General features: G+C 32.7%; 1 protein-coding gene across 2 annotated transcripts; it reads right to left on the bottom strand.

Moving 5' to 3' along the window:
- Nucleotides 1–1809: 1809 nt before the first annotated feature.
- Nucleotides 1810–18423, bottom strand: Pkc98E (Protein kinase C). 2 transcript variants are annotated; one of them, XM_018450009.1, is made up of 10 exons: nucleotides 17136–17474; nucleotides 9252–9309; nucleotides 8973–9189; nucleotides 8135–8166; nucleotides 7382–7452; nucleotides 6777–6945; nucleotides 5922–6698; nucleotides 5243–5838; nucleotides 5012–5160; nucleotides 1810–2216 (listed from the first exon to the last, which is right to left on the bottom strand). In XM_018450009.1, the coding sequence occupies exons 1-10, from the start codon at nucleotides 17472–17474 to the stop codon at nucleotides 2204–2206; spliced, it is 2421 nt and encodes an 806-aa protein (XP_018305511.1). In that variant the 3' UTR covers nucleotides 1810–2203. The 2 variants fall into 2 exon arrangements, with proteins under 2 accessions (XP_018305511.1, XP_018305510.1); XM_018450008.1 differs by lacking the exon at nucleotides 1810–2216 and having other exon boundaries at nucleotides 4996–5160; nucleotides 17136–18423.
- Between the last annotated feature and the right edge of the window lie 583 nt (nucleotides 18424–19006).

A 19006-nucleotide genomic window follows, 5' to 3' on the forward strand; every position in this document is an offset into this window, starting at 1 on the left:
ACAAATAGACCAAGTTATTGTAATAACAAATTAATAGTAATAATAAAATAATATATCTTCCATTTAGATCCATTCATATAAAAAAAAAACATTTTCAGGTTATTGCATAACTGAACTTTTTGAATCATCGGCACTTGTACTCTTTTTTTTATTTGTAATTTGAAATGTCAATTGAATCAACTTTATGATATGAAACATACTTTTTCTTATATAACATTTTTGTCCTTTATATATATATATAACACTTTTTGAATTTTTATATGAAAAAGTACATTTCTCTCATTTCAGTTGTAATTAGTTATAACATTTATATACATTTTTATTTTAATACATAATTTTACAATTTTACTTTCTAGAGATGTTAAAGTATATCTAAGAATCATTTAATATTTACGCCTAAAAGTGGTGAAAATTAATCCGAGACACGAAAAACCCAACATCACATACACGGATTAAATCTTCTCGAAACTGAACTTGGTCTACTTGTATCTTCAGGGCCTCATACCTCTATATTGCAACAATGTTAATTCTTCCCATTTTTCTTGTATTACGATTTATATATATTATATAATCATACATTTACATAGACATTTAACAATATTACATCCAACTGACATTAAGATCAAATCCATTGCATTGCAATGGCATCAAATCTACACATTGCACCTGCCCTCAACCTTTCATTTGCTACATTTCGTTTGTACTACAAACGCAATATAAGTTCTCTTTGTCACTTTGGTTCTAAATAGAATATGACGCAGGTGCCCGGTAGACGATGCAGAAAAATAGCGATGACCTGCATAGTAGCAAGTCATTTTCTTTGTGCATTAAACGAGTGACTAGTCAATACAAAAATGTCACGGCGAATACTCGCAGATCAGGGAATTGAGTTATGGAGCACTATCGTCGAAAAAATCCCGTCGATATTAAATCAAATATCGTGCTTTTCGACAATAGTCCTCCCTCGCAAGTACAAATTGCATTAATTGTAAAAAAAAAATAAACTACAAAAAAAATTAAGCATCATCTAGACGATATTCTGTCTTAATGTAAAAACCTTGACGAATTGGACATTTAATTAACGGTTGGCAATGGCATTAGCACACGATATAACGCAATCATTAATTAAACGAAGCCGTCTCTATAAAAGGAGTACAAATCGGTAAGTAATCTGACCTATCATAACAGGAAAGTTATAAATATGGAATTGGGCGATTTAATCATATAACAATAAGTTTCGATAAAAATCTCTGAATAAAAAACTCACGCACGACTTTGAAAATATTTTCTAAATTAAAACACGCGATATCTTACACTCAGGAGAAAAAAAATTAATGGAAAAGTGCGATGCCGCGAGCGATTAACTTAACAGAAGGAAGCAGGCAAATAAACTAACGCACCCGTTCTCGCGGTCCTCGATGACCGTCGAAGACGAGATGTTAGCATTACCTCGCTTGACTTTCAAGATCATTGCGTCGCTCGAACGGACAACAATTCAGTTCGGATGTTCTCGAAAGAGAGGTTATCACAATTGTATTGAGATCCGAAAAAAATTTTGACATTTACGTCGATTTTGTTGAATCGATGTATTAAGGACGGCAATGTTTTGTTCTTTCCTATTTCCGTTCGGCGATCGTCGAGGTAACGCGACACGAGTGATATAATCGCGATAACAAATATGTATGTACATATATATATAAATATATATATGTATACATATATATATATTATATATACATATATGAACGTAAGACAAGCTATCGTCAGGTACTTTTACACCGAGATAGTTCTCTATCGTGTCGACGGGCCGAAGAAGAGAGATGAGTCACAAGGGGGGGACAAGAAAAAAAATGCCAATAAATATAAGGAGACATGCAATTAATAGCCGTAACCGGATTACGACCGTCGATACGGTGTAGCTAGTGGGAAATATATATATATATGGAAGTACACGGAGAAGAAAAGTATCGAGTCTCCCGCGGAAGTTAATACTCCTCAATCGCTGCTCAATCTTTAGCAGCGACCGCAAGACGCACAATCCATGATGTGTCTCGGGCTCCCTTTCCCTCACATCACCTTCCTACTTCCGAAGACGGAAAGAATTCCCATTCTCGTACAAGCTCAAAAGGTGCGTTGGTATCGTGAGGATCCGGGTGTCCGGAAAACAAGGGTAAGTGCTCCTTGCAGTCCCGCTCGCATTCTTTTACTGCTCGGGCCTAAAAATGTATGTATATACAATGATGATATCATGTGATGTCGAATTACACTTGCCGTCGTTGATGACGGCAAGACACCGGGAGCACGCTGCGACTGGTTTTGTCGTCAAGCAGTAGGTATACGCGCCAAAAAGCGTCCAAATATAACGCATGCTCCCGATATTGCTCTTGTGTTATAATTATTATAATTAAGTACTAAACATTTTTTTTCACACATTACGTTTTTCTATCAATCTATTGTCTACGATATACATTGAATTTATATATATATTATTCGCTTTATTCACCTACTCTAGCCCAAACACATCTCTAAATAGATGTCTTTATATATAAATTGATTCATGATCTATGACTCTGTAATGCATCGTTTTGAAATAAATTGCTATAAGTTACAATTTGTTTCAAAATGAAGCGCCAGAAAGTCCTAGACAAGATTACGTTCTGCACGTGAACCGTATGGGATGACAACGCATTATATGAGCGCATTGACTCGTTTCATGTTTCTTATCACTCTTATTGTGATTAGAAAAATGGAACGAACCATACGCGCCTGGAATTCATTAACGAATACTCATATAATTCAACATTAACTTAAATATGTAGCTTCAAGGACATTTGTTACGAATTCCAGAATAACAAATGTCCACAACTTGTAGCGAACATTTCTGCAGAACAATCCCGCGGTCTCTTTCCCATCTAAATAACCTTCGCGGCATTGCACGGGAGACTATTCTCATACACGCATGAACTGCGCGTGGAGTGAAACAGAACGACTTATGTGCTCTTCGTAGATGCGTCCGCTTTGGATGCGCTTCATTCTAAGAGTGCGTTTCGTTTCACGCATGATGCGCATAATGGATACATCACGTATCATTTTATCCTTTTTTAATATTCGGTGAACAATAAGAATGTAAAATGATGTATCATGAGTCTCATGCGTGAAATGAAACGCAGTCTAAGCTTCATTCTATCTTCCTTCAATATGTAGTAAGTGATAAAGATAGAACGAGGGTGTCATCCTGACACAGATTTTTCGCGTAATGCGTGTAATTAATCAGGGACCATTTTTCGAATCGTTATACTTCTACTATGCGTTTTCTGTTACGCGAAATTTTTATATGTTCCATGAAACATAAAGTTGGATGGCATACACTCCATGTGACTTATGGAGATGAGTTCTGTGTAACACAGCACACATACACATTGATATATGTACTTTGAAATTGAATTTCGCATAACAGAAAACATAGACCGATATTCATAGTCAGATCTTATATTCAAGACCGTTTTAAGTACAGTCTTAAGAACCAATCAAAGCCATATTAGCCATATTAGCGTCTTAAGACATTACTTAAGACAGTCTTGAAATAAGAACGTACTATGGATACCGCCCATAGAGCCATAATGATTCGAAATACGCATAATAGCTCCTAATTAGTTACGCGATAAGAAAAATCTGTCATAGGATAGCATTCTAAAGCTTAGAGCGCGTGAGCGCCTAAAGTGAACGCAACTTATATGCACCACGTGTAAAAGTAACAGATCCACCTAAGCATCGAAATCGCTTAGATGCACTTATTTTTACAAAGATATCAACCTCACGAAATTATATATGTACGATAATAGTGAGAATTTACAAATGTAAATTTATAATATGTTCGCTACAAGTTTCCCTATTTTAAACTAAATTTCTTTTAAGTTATCATCCTTCTCGCTTACTCCACATGCCTTGTTAAAATAAATAAATTAGATATGTACAAATATATGTACATATTCAAAATTAAAAAGTGAACGATTAAAAATATGAAAAAGAATTATTAAAAATGAATAAAAAGAAATGTGCATCATCTTATTGTAATTAATCTGATCCATACTCATTCACCTTTTAATTATTGAATATATACATGTGTAAAATGCAAGGCCCAAGCAATACGCCAATCTCTTACTATTTCTTTATATATGTATTCTTTACAATTTTTATATATTTCATATATTTTACATATCTTATATATATTTATATATCGTCTTATATGTACATAATATCCAATTGCATATATGATACGCAATAGAGCTATTATTATTATTATATGAATAGATATGATATAAATTATCAAATATATATGACATGGCTATTTCGAATCAAGATATATGAAAATATATACTTTAATTCGAAATAGGTATGTCATATATATTATAAAAAAACAACCAATGAACATATAATACAACTATTTTTTAAATTTTTCTTTAATTTTTATTTTTTATGGATATCTAGACAAAAACATATGAAAAAAAACCGAATATGAAAAAAGAAGAGAAAAAGGGGAGAGAGAGAGAAAGAGCGGGGATAGCTATTGGCAAATTATATGCCTTTATATATTTTGATTGGAAATTACTATTGAATTCTACTCAAGCGATCATTATAAATCAAGAAAAAAAGTCATCTTTATGACAGTCGCCTGATTTATATATATCATATTCTATTTGATCTGAAATTGAATAAAAATTTCTTTCAATAATTTCGAATTCTTATTAGTATTTCTGATCATGTCATTAATGTGTCTCGATTGGTCAAAAAGCTTCCTTTTGCGGCAGATAGAATCATTTCCATCGGACGTAGCTCAGAAATCTCGATCAGTTTCAAAACCGTTTTTCAAGCTTAACAAGATAATAAATGCGCTGTGCAAAGCAACGCGTTAAGCGAGAAGGATGATATTACAATAAAACCGAATTACAATAAAATCGAAGAATGATATTACATTGAACTGAAATTCGTCATTTCTTACTGCGAAGTATACCTGAATGGATTGAAGTCTCTATTTACTACGGAGAAACCACGAAACTCTTCTTGATCGATTTCGCACGATTTATCTGGACTATCCGGCGTTAACACAGGATCCTCTTTCGTGAATACTGCATCAAAGTTCAAGGCTTCTTTTTCATTTTTCTAAAAATTTCGAGGAACAATTATGTAACACAATCCTGTCATTTAGTATTTATCAATTAGAATAACAAAGCACGAGACTCACAATTTTAGGTCTGATTGGAGGTTCTACTTTACGTGCTTCGAGAGCTTCCCAATCTAGATGTTTGAAAAATGGCTGGACCCTTATAGCATTTTCGCCACCGTCGGCTGCAACACAACCTAATCGCTTGGCAGGATTCTTGGTCATAAAAGCTTTTACAACAGACACTGCATCTGAAGAAACCCACACTGGAAACACTAAGTCATCTCGCAATATTGCTTCGAATAAATCGTCTTCGGTCTCGGCTTCGAAAGGTGGTTGTCCAGCCACCATTTCGTATAACAAAACACCGAGAGCCCACCAATCAACACTAGCACCATACGGCAATTCTTGAAGTATTTCCGGAGCTATATAGTCAGGCGTACCACAAAATGTTGATGCTGTCGATTCTCCCTCAATTATATTCTCTTTACACATTCCGAAGTCCGCAAGTTTACAATGTCCTTCTGCATCCAGCAGTATGTTGTCCAATTTCAGATCGCGGTATATAATGTGATGTTTATGCAGAAACTGAAGCGCGAGTGTCACTTCTGCTGCATAGAAACGTGCCCTCGGCTCATCGAATTTTCGAGCCTTCTGGATATGGAACATCAGATCACCTAAAACAAATCAAGAGATAATAGCAGTATTCAAATAAATAGAAGATACCTTTCACATTTTATTCTAAAATGGCAATTTGTACCTCCTTTCACGTATTCCATAACGAAGAAGAGTCGATCAACCGTTTGGAAACAACTGTGGATAGCTGTTAGGAAAGGATGTTTCGCTGCGAGGATTAAAATCTTCTTTTCTGTCATGGTGCAGTCTACGTCTTCATCTTGAATAATGACACTTTTTTTCAAGATTTTCACGGCGTAAATTTCTTCGGGATTACTTTTCAGTTCGACTAACATTACTTTACCGAAACTACCTTTACCGAGAACCTTAATAAAATTAAAGTCATCCAAACCAAGTTTTTTTACATTGCTATTTCTATCATCATCTTCGTTAGATGAGTCTCTTAAACTTAACTGCGAGTCATCTTTGGCGTAAGTTGAGTCTCTATGACTCCACTGCGAATCATCTTTGGAGTTAGTTGAATCTCTTTGACTCAACTGTGAATCATCTTTGGCGTTAGTTGAGTCGTATTGACTCGAACAACTTGCGCCCAATTCGTCTGTCTGATCATCTCTTGAAGATATTTTTGTCGTTTTATCTTTCGGTCCCTTTTTCTGTCCTTTTTTCATCCCCTTTTTATCTTTTTTAAATTTTTTGTCATCTTGATCTTTTGTCTTGTCTTCGTCCTTTTCTGCAATTGTGGGTGTTTGTGGACGTGAAGATACTCTAATTTTGGGAAGTCTTAATTGCTTATTTGCACAAAAATTTATTTTTTTCAAAATGTCGCTCAAAGCTTTGGTATCTATACCACAACTGGGTGCAACATTCTTGTAACATCGTTTATGAACATTCATGTTGCAAACTATAGGAAAAATACAACGCAATTTAATGAATTAACTTAATAAAAATTTTAATAGAAATATAAACAGTATTACATTACCATCGCATTTCAAGCCTTGTCTGAAGAAGCCGTACAATAACGATCCGCAGTGGTCACAAAATGTCAATGTTTTATAATTATGAGGATTAAAACGATGGGGAACGTGTATATTGAAGCGTGCTGTTGCCTGTGTGATTTGGGTTCCTTCTTCTCCTTCGACTACAACAATCTAATTGAAAAAATTAAAAAAAATCACAATCTTAGAAAGTAATAATAAAACGATAAAACCTACTAGAACAATATCAAGATTGGTAACATAAAGAAATTTTTTGTGTATGTACACATAGATGTAAAAATTATATTTTACGCGCAAATGCACAACTCTGATTTAATCATTTAATCACAACCTTATTTAATCACCGTTTTCTCATAATAAATATACAAATAAGATTTCTAATGATAAAACAGTGATTAAGGAAGGTAAAACACTCATTAATATATTCTTGGAACAGCCAAATTATTGCTGAGCCTCTAGAACTCCTTTGTAATCACAAAATTTGTCCAGAGTTGATTTTAATATCTCATCGGTGATAATGTCAATTAACAATATAACTTGTGATATTTCTATTATGTCACGTCACTATAAAAATAACTAATAAACATACCTCTTCTTTCATTCCTGAACAATTAGTAATCACCAAGTTGTGACATCTTTTGTGGACTACGCAAGTGCATACTGAAACAGCAATACATAAAGTATCTCCTTATAAAAATGCTCGCTTCCAAGATGTAATACAGCACGTCCAAAGCTAGCTGCATGCGTGATAAGACGCATCCGGAAATTATTTACAGTAATACCATAAGCAGAAATAAAATTGAAATTCACTTAATATTATTCTCAACATAGAATCAGCAGCAGTTTCGACTAAAAATATTACCAAGCTTTAAGATAGCATATTTGGAATTTTTATTGAAGGATAACATGTAATAAACTGAGAAACTATTTAGCTACAAATCTAAATTGTATCGAAACAAATGAAATAAAATCAGGAGAGAGACAGAGACCTAGCTAATACATTAAGAATCAAAATCCTTACGTTACTAACTAATATAGCAATAAGTTAAGTAATAAAATATTTAATCATAAAGCAGATTAATACCAAGGCGGTCATGTGTACTAGTCGTGGTGAATAGAAAATGCATAAATTGACGCGACAATTATAGGACGTCATGGTAGTTAGGAATGAAGCATTAAAGAAGTAAAACGTTAAATCGATGAAATAAGAGTCTTAATCGTGATTTTTCTCGTCGTTAAAACTCGCACGTACACATTCGTAACTGCACACATTCATACGTAAGGGTGCGGCAAGCGGATACATAACTATAATCTGTTAATAACGGTGTATGTGTCTTCTCACCTTGACACTGATAGCCTTGCTTGCCAAAGCCCCTGAAATATAACAGACAAAACACGTCACATCGTATCCTTATAATCCCTCCTAAGACACATACGTTTGCTTTCTTCAATCATGCTTAGTCATCATCTATGCTAGACTCCTTGATTTTTAGATGATTAATGACTTATGCGATGAGAAAGATTGATCAAATCACTTCATAGATCCTAGTCGATATTTAATCTTCTATTTTACAAATTATTTATTGTTTATTTAAAAATATTGCCAATTAGAACAGTATGTTGTGCAAATGCTCCAACACCTAAATATCTTAAAATGGATTCAGCAAATTATATAAGGCATGTACTCTTGTAAAACCCAAGCATGCAACCCTGTTTAAAACCTGTTTAAAACAGAGAAAATCCCAAATAGCGTTTGTGTAGAATATACCCTGGTTGTAGCAATACCAAGCTTGCTTTCTAATCTGCACTTGAGTCTCCTAAGTTAAAATAATTATTTATAATAATCCAATCTCCAATGCAAACCAATATTAATTACATACTAGCTAATAAATACCTTTACTTGGCATTACTAATGCAGATAACGAGGAAAGACCAAATACCCAATGCATGCAATCCTGCATTTTGCAAATTTTTAATTGATTAATTCGAGTTATATTATTAACTAAATTTTGATGTATTTGTAAATGTAATTGCGAATGAATATACATCAGTTTAAGCATGCTCCCATTTTCCAAGTATTTTGAGATAGCACGCACTCTGCTATCAAAGATAGCGATCAAGAAGTATTGTATGTAGAATCTTAAGTGACAGAAGCGATGTTTTTCCAAAGACATACATACCAAATGAAATCACGGCAGTGCGAACAAAACGTCGGTTGTTTCAGAAAGGTAGCCATAAATTTATGTCCATTTATTTGGTGAACCCTTCGTCGCATCACTCTCTGGCGACTCAAGGGTTCTTCTTTCTCCTGAAATTCTCTTTCTTTCCGATCTTTTTTGCCTTTATTTCGCTTACGAGCTTCACCACTAGACTCTCCATGGAAACTTGGTTGCCGAACTAAAATATTAAATCAAGTTATTGAATCATATATACTTATAAAATATAGAGATTTTTCTTACTTGGCGCATTCCACATTGCTATCATTAATCGCAGCCTTCCCTGAGGTTCTAAGTCAACCTGCAACAATTTTCATTATTAATTAGATAGTCCTAAAAATGCACACTACATCTTCATAGTACAGTCTATACACTGGTTCTCTCAAATTCATTTGAATATTGTGCGTAATTCTAACATGAATGCAAATTTTTCATATTTTTTTCCAGAAAAAGAGCAGATATCGTAAAATATGATTATAAAGTCCAAATTGCATATTATGGATAAAAGTTCAAATTCAAGTCTACATAATAAATTTAAAATAAATAACACTTGTTTACAACAAAAAATCAGATTGATCAAACAAGGTGTTTTCCTATAGATTTTTAAATGTTGTGGAAACATGTAAATAACTTTTTGTGGCATTTGATATTTTTTTAAAAAAGATTAAAGTTATCTTGAAATTTTGATCTAACGTCCAGATTGCTCACTCTCTATAAAATACTTTTTTTTTATTTTAATACCTTATTTTTTAGCCATTTTATGTAAGATTTAAATACAGGCTTTTTCTAAGATAGCAAATTTTCCGCATATGATGAAGTCATATATACTTATAATCTCTAATTTAGCTATCGATATACATACACACAGTGTAATTTATTACCTATTATGATGGACTCCGCTAAGAGAGCTTTCTAGCAACGGAACACAGTCATATGCTAATATTACATTTATCTGTTTTTGTCATACGACAAGTTTTTTAAATCTGTTAATTGAATATATATAAAGAGATCTGAGAACCTTTCTCTCCTGCAGTCAATTAACACGCTTGACAAATTTATCGTACATACGAAAAACGGCAAAATGTAATTAATATTAGCCATACACTATGCTTTTCTATAGTGCATTAAGCTTTATTGTGTTACACAGTGTCGCTTGTGTACAGTTGTGCACAGAATAGTTGCAACATCTTTTTTTTTTCAATGGATCCATAAGAGCCAACTTGCTCGGTGAATAGGCTGTATTCCGAAATCCATTAAAAAAAAAAAGTGTCACAACTATTCTGTCCACAACTGTTCGTTGCTAAAAAAACAATGCATATTGATTGCACGATGACACAACGTGCTCAACATGCTGGAATGCTTGATTATCGGGGAATTAATCATGTAATTTTTTTCCTAAAGTGAAAATGTGAAAAATGAAAATTTTTTGTACGTATGTATGCACATATATACATACAAAAAATGTTCATTTTTCACGTTTTCGCGTTAGAAAGAATTAAAGTTACACGATTGATCCCCTATAGGCTTAAACGCTTCTTGTATATGAACAGGGTGTCCAATATTTTTATGCGCCATCTACCAAAGCGAGGGAAACTTCTTCATGTTTGACAAAAATACAAAAATTTACGGTCATTCATCCGACCCAGGATCCTATTCACCGTTGCTTTAACTATATAGTTGTACCGAAACTGATATTTCATGATAACATGTGAATACTTCAATGTATATGGATATAGAAAAAAAGTTTATAGAAAAAAGTTTATTATAGATACTGTGTGTGTATGTATGTAGCATATAGTAGCGCCATCTACTAAAGTAGAGAGAGAACCACTGATATTTATAGTTGAAATCTTGAGATTGTCACACCTAAGATTATCTTAAGTACAATCTTAAGATCACAAACCAAATATCCTCTGATAAGCCTTCTAGCCGTATTAGCACCTTAAGACATTACTTAAGACGGTCTTGAAATAAAAACAGATTATTGAATACCGTCCTATGTTTCAGTTTGAACACCCTGCGCGTGGATTCCAGTCGATAATTCATCTCCTCCGGTAAAACAAAAGAGATAAATTATCGACTGCAACTGAAATCCACACGTAACAGAGAAAATGCAGAAATAATCATCTCTCATGATAAAACGTTGGGACATACATGAAAATTCACCTTGTCATCGACAAGATACCGAGGCAACGTGCATGTCTAAAAAAAAAAGAGGACATAAGATATCTTACGGATGTTCTGAGGACATTTTTACACGATGTCTGAAAGAGAACTTGAATGACATCTTCAGGAAGTTTTATGTCCGCATTTTGAACATATTGTTTTCCGGGTAATTCAAAACAGTAAAATATACGATTATATTGTATAACAGAATTCCCTTAAAATATTTAAGACATTTATGAGAACTGTCTGAAAGAAATCTGTGTAATATCTTCTCTCTCTCAATGTCTTATACCTATATTTTTGATGGACAATTTCCTTAAAATATCTTAAAGATCACATTTTAAGGAGTCCCCAGACAACATCATGTCCGAAATGCGGACATGATATCTTGAAAATATCATCAAGATGTCTTTCAAACATCATATCATAGAGATGTCCTCAAGACATCTGCAAGACGTCTTTTTGAACGTCCCTTGTTAGAACATGTATAATAGAATTCTATAATTTTATTCGTCTGTTTTATCGACTAAATGCAATAATTTCTGTGTCGCATTTTCTTTTTCTTTTTTTTCAGATTTGAAAATCCTTTTTCCAGAATTAAAGTATACGTATTAATATGTGTCTGTAAGGTGGAGTTTATACCGAGAACGAAAAAATTTTTGAAAATGAGATCTTTACTACTTGTTAGTCCAATATGGCGTCTACAGTTGACCACACCGTGACAACACTTGCTTGATGTAATAGCTTTGCAATCTGTACTTACGAAATTGTAGTCCAAAAACTAATAGGTTACTTGAACAAATAACGTCGAGTTCTTAAAGTTAGATTTAGACACCTAAGGTCCGGTTGCATCGTTACTTTGACTTTAAGCAAAACTTAAAACTCTCTCTGTCTCGTTTTGAAGCGAAAGAGAGACAGAGAAAGTTTTAAGCTTTGCTTAAAGTCGAAGTAATATTGGTGCAATCGGGCCTAATTCGATATGAAAATGTGTTACAAAAATTTATGCGTATGTGTAAATCCTGAATCGATAAAACAGACGATTTTAGGGTCAATTTTAGATATTATATTTTCGATCAATGATTTAGATATTCTTTTCGATTACAGGACAGTAAAAAATCAGCATTTTTGAAAGGAAATTGAAACCTTCTAGAGTTCATTTCTTTTCATTATCTTAAATATTAATTTATAACTCTTTTATGTGATTCTATCAGCGCAGGGTATGCAAAATATTTTATGCAAATGAATTAATTTCAAGTTTATAATTTAATTTAATTTTTTTTCATTTAAGAATATTTAATATTTTACACACTGCAACGTATTATATAAGTTGCATGTTATTAATATTTAATTACACCGCGTAACGTAAGTATACGTATTTATCTCTTGCCTGCTTAATATTTCGTTCAAAATCGTTTTATCAGCATGCTTTATGAAACATTTGTTTGATTCGATTATTCGTTAGATTTTTTAATTTTATTTGATCTCCTACGTGCCGTAACTAATTCTTTTATTTCATAAATACTGCATTTAATAACGTCCGAGATGTAGCCTAAAATAATTTGTAATACCATTTAATAAAGTTTTATTCTTAAGTCTCAAATCATTAAATAAAATATCTTTATGTGTATAAAAATAAGATCGTTTTAGATTTGCATTATTTTAATTTTTATATTTTTCTCTTTTTTGCAATATAAATGTATTATAATTTATTTTACAAAAAGTGTAACGTTTCGGTGTTAATAAAAATAAGAATATTAATAACAAAGAAGAAAATAAAAAATTAGCTATAATTATAGTAATAATTTCTATATCTTTAATAGAATAGTCTCTCTCTATTCAGTTCAGGACAATTCTTTACACAATTGATAATCCAAATATTCTATCTGGTTGGAAAAGAGACATTTTCGTGTGGGACTAAATTATAAAACTCACAAAAATTTCAAAGACAATGATCTTTCGAAAATAGAAATTTTAAAATCTTCTTTTCCTAATTTAAATTTCGTTCATCTATTTTTGCAGCTGTTTAAATCCATTTCTCAAAAAAATTCCAAGATTTACAATGATCCAATATCTCGTCGGTGATCTTGTATAACTTTATAGACGAAGTTGTTACATTAGAAAAGCTCTGTATTTAAATCTTACATAAATAATTAAAAAGATATTGCAGTAAAAAATGCATTTTATAGAGGATGAACAATACATTGACGACTTCTGATCAGAATTTCAAAATAACGTTTAACATTTTTTACAAAAAAAAAAAAAAAATGTTACATATCTCAAAAAAACCATTTTTTACATATTAAACCTCAATTATTTCGGAAACCTGACGTGCCGGTGAAATTTGATTTATGGCATCGCGCATCAGCATAAAAAAATCTATAAAAAACACTTTGTTTGATTCAAAGTAATTAAAAATATAGTTTTTATTAAATGTTATTCTTCTTTGAATTAATTTTATACTTTTTAGTAGAATTTATGCACTTTCAAGTTTAACTAATTAAATACGCATAAGTGAAAAAGGCCATATTTTTTATCAAGGCGATTCTTCATGCCTAATCATATTTCTTTTTATGAATTTATACAATTTCCAGTTCAAGCTAATTGTACTCTGATTATAAAAATATTATAATAATTTTTTTTTTAGAATTTAAATCTTGTTAGAATTTAAACCTTGTTTTAATATACTAAAGATAAAAAGAAAGCTTCATTTTTATGTTATAAACAAAATTATAAATTATAGTTGCATTAATTTCAATTAATAAATTATATGTAACTAAAAATAAATGAACATACTACGTAATCGTACTTTTTATAAATGAGAAAAATAGTTTCTAAATTACTCAATTTTTGATAATTTTCGATAAGTTGGCTGTGTAATAATAAATCTGTTGTAAAAAAATTTTTTTATTAACAAAATATAATGCAGTTTTTTATAACGAAAAATTTTTTTACATTTTATTTACTTTATTTATTCTTAATATTTATATTTTATTTACTTTGTTGGAAAATGTTAATGTCCATTATAAGAAACGTAATTTTTTAACAATAAACTTTTTAATAACGCTTTTTCAATGTTGTAAAATTATTTATTTACCAGTTAAATTATTATAAGTATTATTCTGATGTTGATACAATAATATACATATGTCTTCAAATATGATATTTCCAAAATCATAACTTAATAAATAGCTAAATGATAAGTTGACCTAAAATAAAAAAAATTTTTCTTGTTACAAACATTTGTATAATGTATTGTTTCTCATTAAATTTTGAGCAAGAGATTAGGTCAATAAGACAAAGATACAATAAATTCTGTTACAAATTGATTTCTCTCAATATTTCTTCAATATTCTGAATATAAATATACAGTATAGAGATTTTCATTTTTTTATATATTTTGATAAATTTTAAATATTTAGTAAAACACTCTATATATGAAATAATGAGATAAAAGTAAATTAACACTTAAAACACATATTTATGTAAGAGAAAACATCTTGACATCTTTCTTTGATCAAGAATCTCGTTTGCTAAAAAAAATGTTTAATTAAAAAATCCATTATCTAAATTTCTTGCAAGAGAATAAACTTGTTTCAGGAACACCATAATATATTTTTCCGATGATTATTTTGGAAACATCGTATGATTATCGTTTTGACACGAAAAAAATGTAGGTAATTGCTTTTAAAAAGAGCATACAATTTACAATATGTTATATTTTATTTTTAAAAGTGAATCTGTTTTTTTTTGCACGATTCATTTCATTAGTCTATATGTGAAAATATTTAAAAATAAAAAAATGAATTGTTTATGAGATATTTCACATTTAATGTCAAAATGTCAGAATAAAATATCTTCTACATTATTAATTTTCCGTGTTAATCTTATTTGAATACTTTTCTAAATTCAACGTGACTGAAAAACATCCTAGTTTCTACAATTTAAAGAACAGATCAATAATTTTAAAATACCAAAGAAATCTCACTTCATTAAAACACTTTAAAAATTTCAGCATAGAGATTATGTTTAAAACATTTCTCAAGAAGCAGTATTTTTTTAAATTAAAGAGACATCACACCTAGCAACTCACACACACACTTATAAAATAAGTATAGAAACTATAAAACATGTGAGATGTATGTATAGAACAAAATTCAAGGTTTTGTTGGTAATTTAATCTTTCTCAGCAATAAATAAAAATAGCATTTATATACTATCTTATTTAGAGTAATTTTATATAAAGTAAGAAGATATTAATGAATATATCGATTTCATTTATATCAGTTTCATTTATATATAAAATTATATATTAGCAATATATTTCTGCTTTAAGTAAAATTATTAAGAAAAATTTGCAATTATTTTTTTATTCCTGCATATAATATCTAATATTTACATCGACTTAAACCCTTTAAGTGTTTCAGACTATGCATTAAAGATTGTGAATTGAAGATTAGAATTTAATTAAAACAAAACGAATTAAAATTATTTAATTGATCGGATTCTAACCTCCAATCCTCAATCTCTACTCAATATTTCTGCACTGGGAAAAAAAAAAAAAAAACTAAATTTTAATAAATCATTTGTTTGAATAGTTCCAACTAAATATTCACTTAATATAAAGGTATATTTTATTTGGTGCAAGAAACCACTATTTTGACTTAATTATCATTACTTTTTATTAAATAAATATTTATTTATCATAAGTAAATGTTTAATTGGCACTATTCAAATAAATTTTTATTAAAATTTAGAATATTTTCCTCAGTGTGTGATCCAATACGTAAAATATTATTCGTGTGTTTGATGTTCATACCGAACGGAAAACATCTTTAGCTTAATTTGAATAAAAATTTTAAAAACTAATAAATGTAAAACTAAACACTGAGAGATCAATGAGTCATGATTACGGTCTGTAATAATTTTTGTTATAATATAAATTCCAATATCACGAATAGAGAACCAATGATGGTATCAACAGGTTTGTTTTTATTGTTGAACTATGCTTTCCTTTTTGTTTTTGCCAAATATCAAACATATACTTATTTAATTTTAAGTGCAAACAATGTATGTACCTATAAGTTCAGCTCTAAAAAACAAATTCAATAGTCCTCAGTTACCGCACGTATTTTTACTTCCGTTGTTACCGCGCGGGAGTATAACGTACCCCGTCGAGTTCAAGTGTTCTTAATTTCCAATAAAATGCATCGATTAGAATCACTTTGTAAAATCTTTACTTTGCAGGATCTAAAGAAGAATCCCGTATAAATAGAATTGCCGAAAATTGTAAATTGTAAATAATATTTAACAATAAACAAAAGTGAATTTTTTATTTGAACAATCACGGAAACACTTCTTTTAAAATTATTAATTATATTTAATATAAAGATAAAAATAAAAGAATTAAAGGAATAAACGATTGAAGGTATATATTTAAATTTAAAATGTGTAAAAACATTAATTAAAAAATTATTAATTATATTCAGTACACATACAGATAAAAATAAAAGAACTAAAGGAATGAATAATTGAAGTCGTATATGTGAATGAAAAAGATGTATTAAAATATTCCCAAGTAAGTATATTTTTTCAAAATTGCACGAAAGATAGTGCACGATATTTATAGAATACAATATTCTATATATAAAATATTACATTCTATATATGGAATATGGAAAAAAACACGATCACTACGGCTTTTTCACACAGACTGACGACGCTAGATCGGCTAGATAGGGAAAAAGTGTACGTTGAACACTTAACTTTTTTCCCCTTCCACATTCAGTCCCCTCACTCCCCCGGTTTCTACAAATCCTGTGCGATTTTCAAACGCACCCCTGTACTGCCCGTACACCGTGAGGGCTAATACGACCTATCAACACACGCGTGCAACATAACGCACATGCACGCGCGTGGTTCAGGCTCGTCGGAGGATCAAGAACGCAAACGGGCGAAACTTACCCAGAAGTCGCTGATCCCGTCATGTAGGTTTTTGATAAGTAGGGTAAACGGAATGACACAATTGGCGATGAAATAATCCGGCGGTAATACCGCGTCGTGGAAGATCGTGAGACCTAGTTCGGTCGCCTTCCGTACTTTGTGGGTGAAGACTTCATGCCACACTGGGTCGGAGGTCCTCAGCTTGGTGCTAGTACGGGCCAATTTAATCTCGTCCACGTGCAGTTGCACGTACGGGTCCAGTGAAGGCTCCTCATTTTCCTTCCAAAATTGCTTCTGTTTGTCAGTCGCGCGTAAACTTCTGGCTTCGCAGATTTCGATCTGCACCTTGCCCGAAAACATTGTGACGATCTTTGAACGAAATCGACGAACGATTTCGTACGATCTGCAGAGGCAGAGAGGAGAGAGAGAGAGAGAGAGAGAGAAAGAGATAGATACGGAAAACGAGAGAGAGATAGAGAAAGAGAGAAAGAGGCAGTAATTGGTTGATTTGCAGGATGGATGCCTGTGTTCTTCGACAGATCGAACTAAACAGGTATCACCTCTCGGCAGTCTGGGCTCTCGTGGTGAACGCGCATATATAGAAAATCGCGCGCCCACGCTTTTTACCCTCTCCTGCGCCTCAATCCATCCGGGCGCTCTCCCACTACCACTGTGTCAAACGTTCTCCTACGCCTATGCCTCCTCCACCTCCTCCTCCTCGTCGCCCAGGTAGCCCAGGTTGCCCTTTCCCTTTCCTCCACCACCACGGGTACTAACGAACGCGGTGGAATTATGAACACTCCGCTGGGCGCTTGCTTTGCGTGCATAACAGGAATGTGCAGCGCGGCCTGTTCGCCGCTTCTTCCCTTCCTGATCGCAGCACGACGGTACGACGGTCGGACGATAACGACGAGGACGACGATGTGTCGAGATAGACGAGCGCGGGACACGAGTACAGGGCCTGCCCTCGTCTTCTTCTTGTCCCCCTGATACCCATTCCTCTCTTCCTACGTGTGGCACCTTCCTCGTACCCCTGTCACTGTTTCGAGAAAATCGGCGACACGTTAATCGGGCGAACTGCGCGCGCGGTTTTCCCCTGTTCTAACGGCAATCGCGGAATAACGTACACGTAACCATGGGTGGGCGAAACGGACGATTCTCCGCTTGTCCTAGGCTATCTTCTACCGACCCGAACGGAATTGAGGACCGTTCGATTGCTTATTTACGTTCCGCACTTAACGAACATCGACCGCATTCCAGGCCTACCACAGACAGTTCCGGGAGATTGGCTTAATACTGTACCCCGAATACCGACTGTACCGACGGTTTCTTCACCACAGAGATGACGGAGAAGTTCGTTCGATTTCGTTTTTGGTCATTAATACCCGTATTGCCAGTGTTGCCGGGTCTGTTCGAAAGTTATTCCCACAAGTTACATTGCGATTTTCTCAATATTTTTGCCGTAATTTGGATATTTCTTTGTACCGTTCTTCCAAAAAGTTTCCTAAAAATTTTCCTAAACATTTTATATCTCTAAAAATTTTCTCGATGGAAAGAAAAATCATCCAAATTTAGTGAAAAATCTCCCAATCTGGCAAGTATGTACACACAGTGGTCTAGTTTCCACCGAGGATTCGAACCGGGTCAGAATGCAAGAACCAACCAACTACAGTCGAGCATTCCCCTGTTACGGTCGAATTACAGGGAAATGATCGACTGTAGTTGGTTGGTTCTTGCATTCTGACCCGGTTCGAACCCTCGGTGGTAACTAGGCCAGTGTTTATAGTCAAACCTTACCCCGCAAACACAATAGGGCTGGAATCCATAGTCCGTTCTTATGCGGGGTCTACAATAAAAGTCGTAGCAGTCGTAGGGTGTTAAGTCGTAGAAAA

Source organism: Mycetomoellerius zeteki, unplaced genomic scaffold, assembly GCF_001594055.1.
Source record: "Mycetomoellerius zeteki isolate Tzet28-1 unplaced genomic scaffold, Tzet1.0 scaffold252, whole genome shotgun sequence".
In the NCBI taxonomy this organism is placed as follows: domain Eukaryota; kingdom Metazoa; phylum Arthropoda; class Insecta; order Hymenoptera; family Formicidae; genus Mycetomoellerius; species Mycetomoellerius zeteki.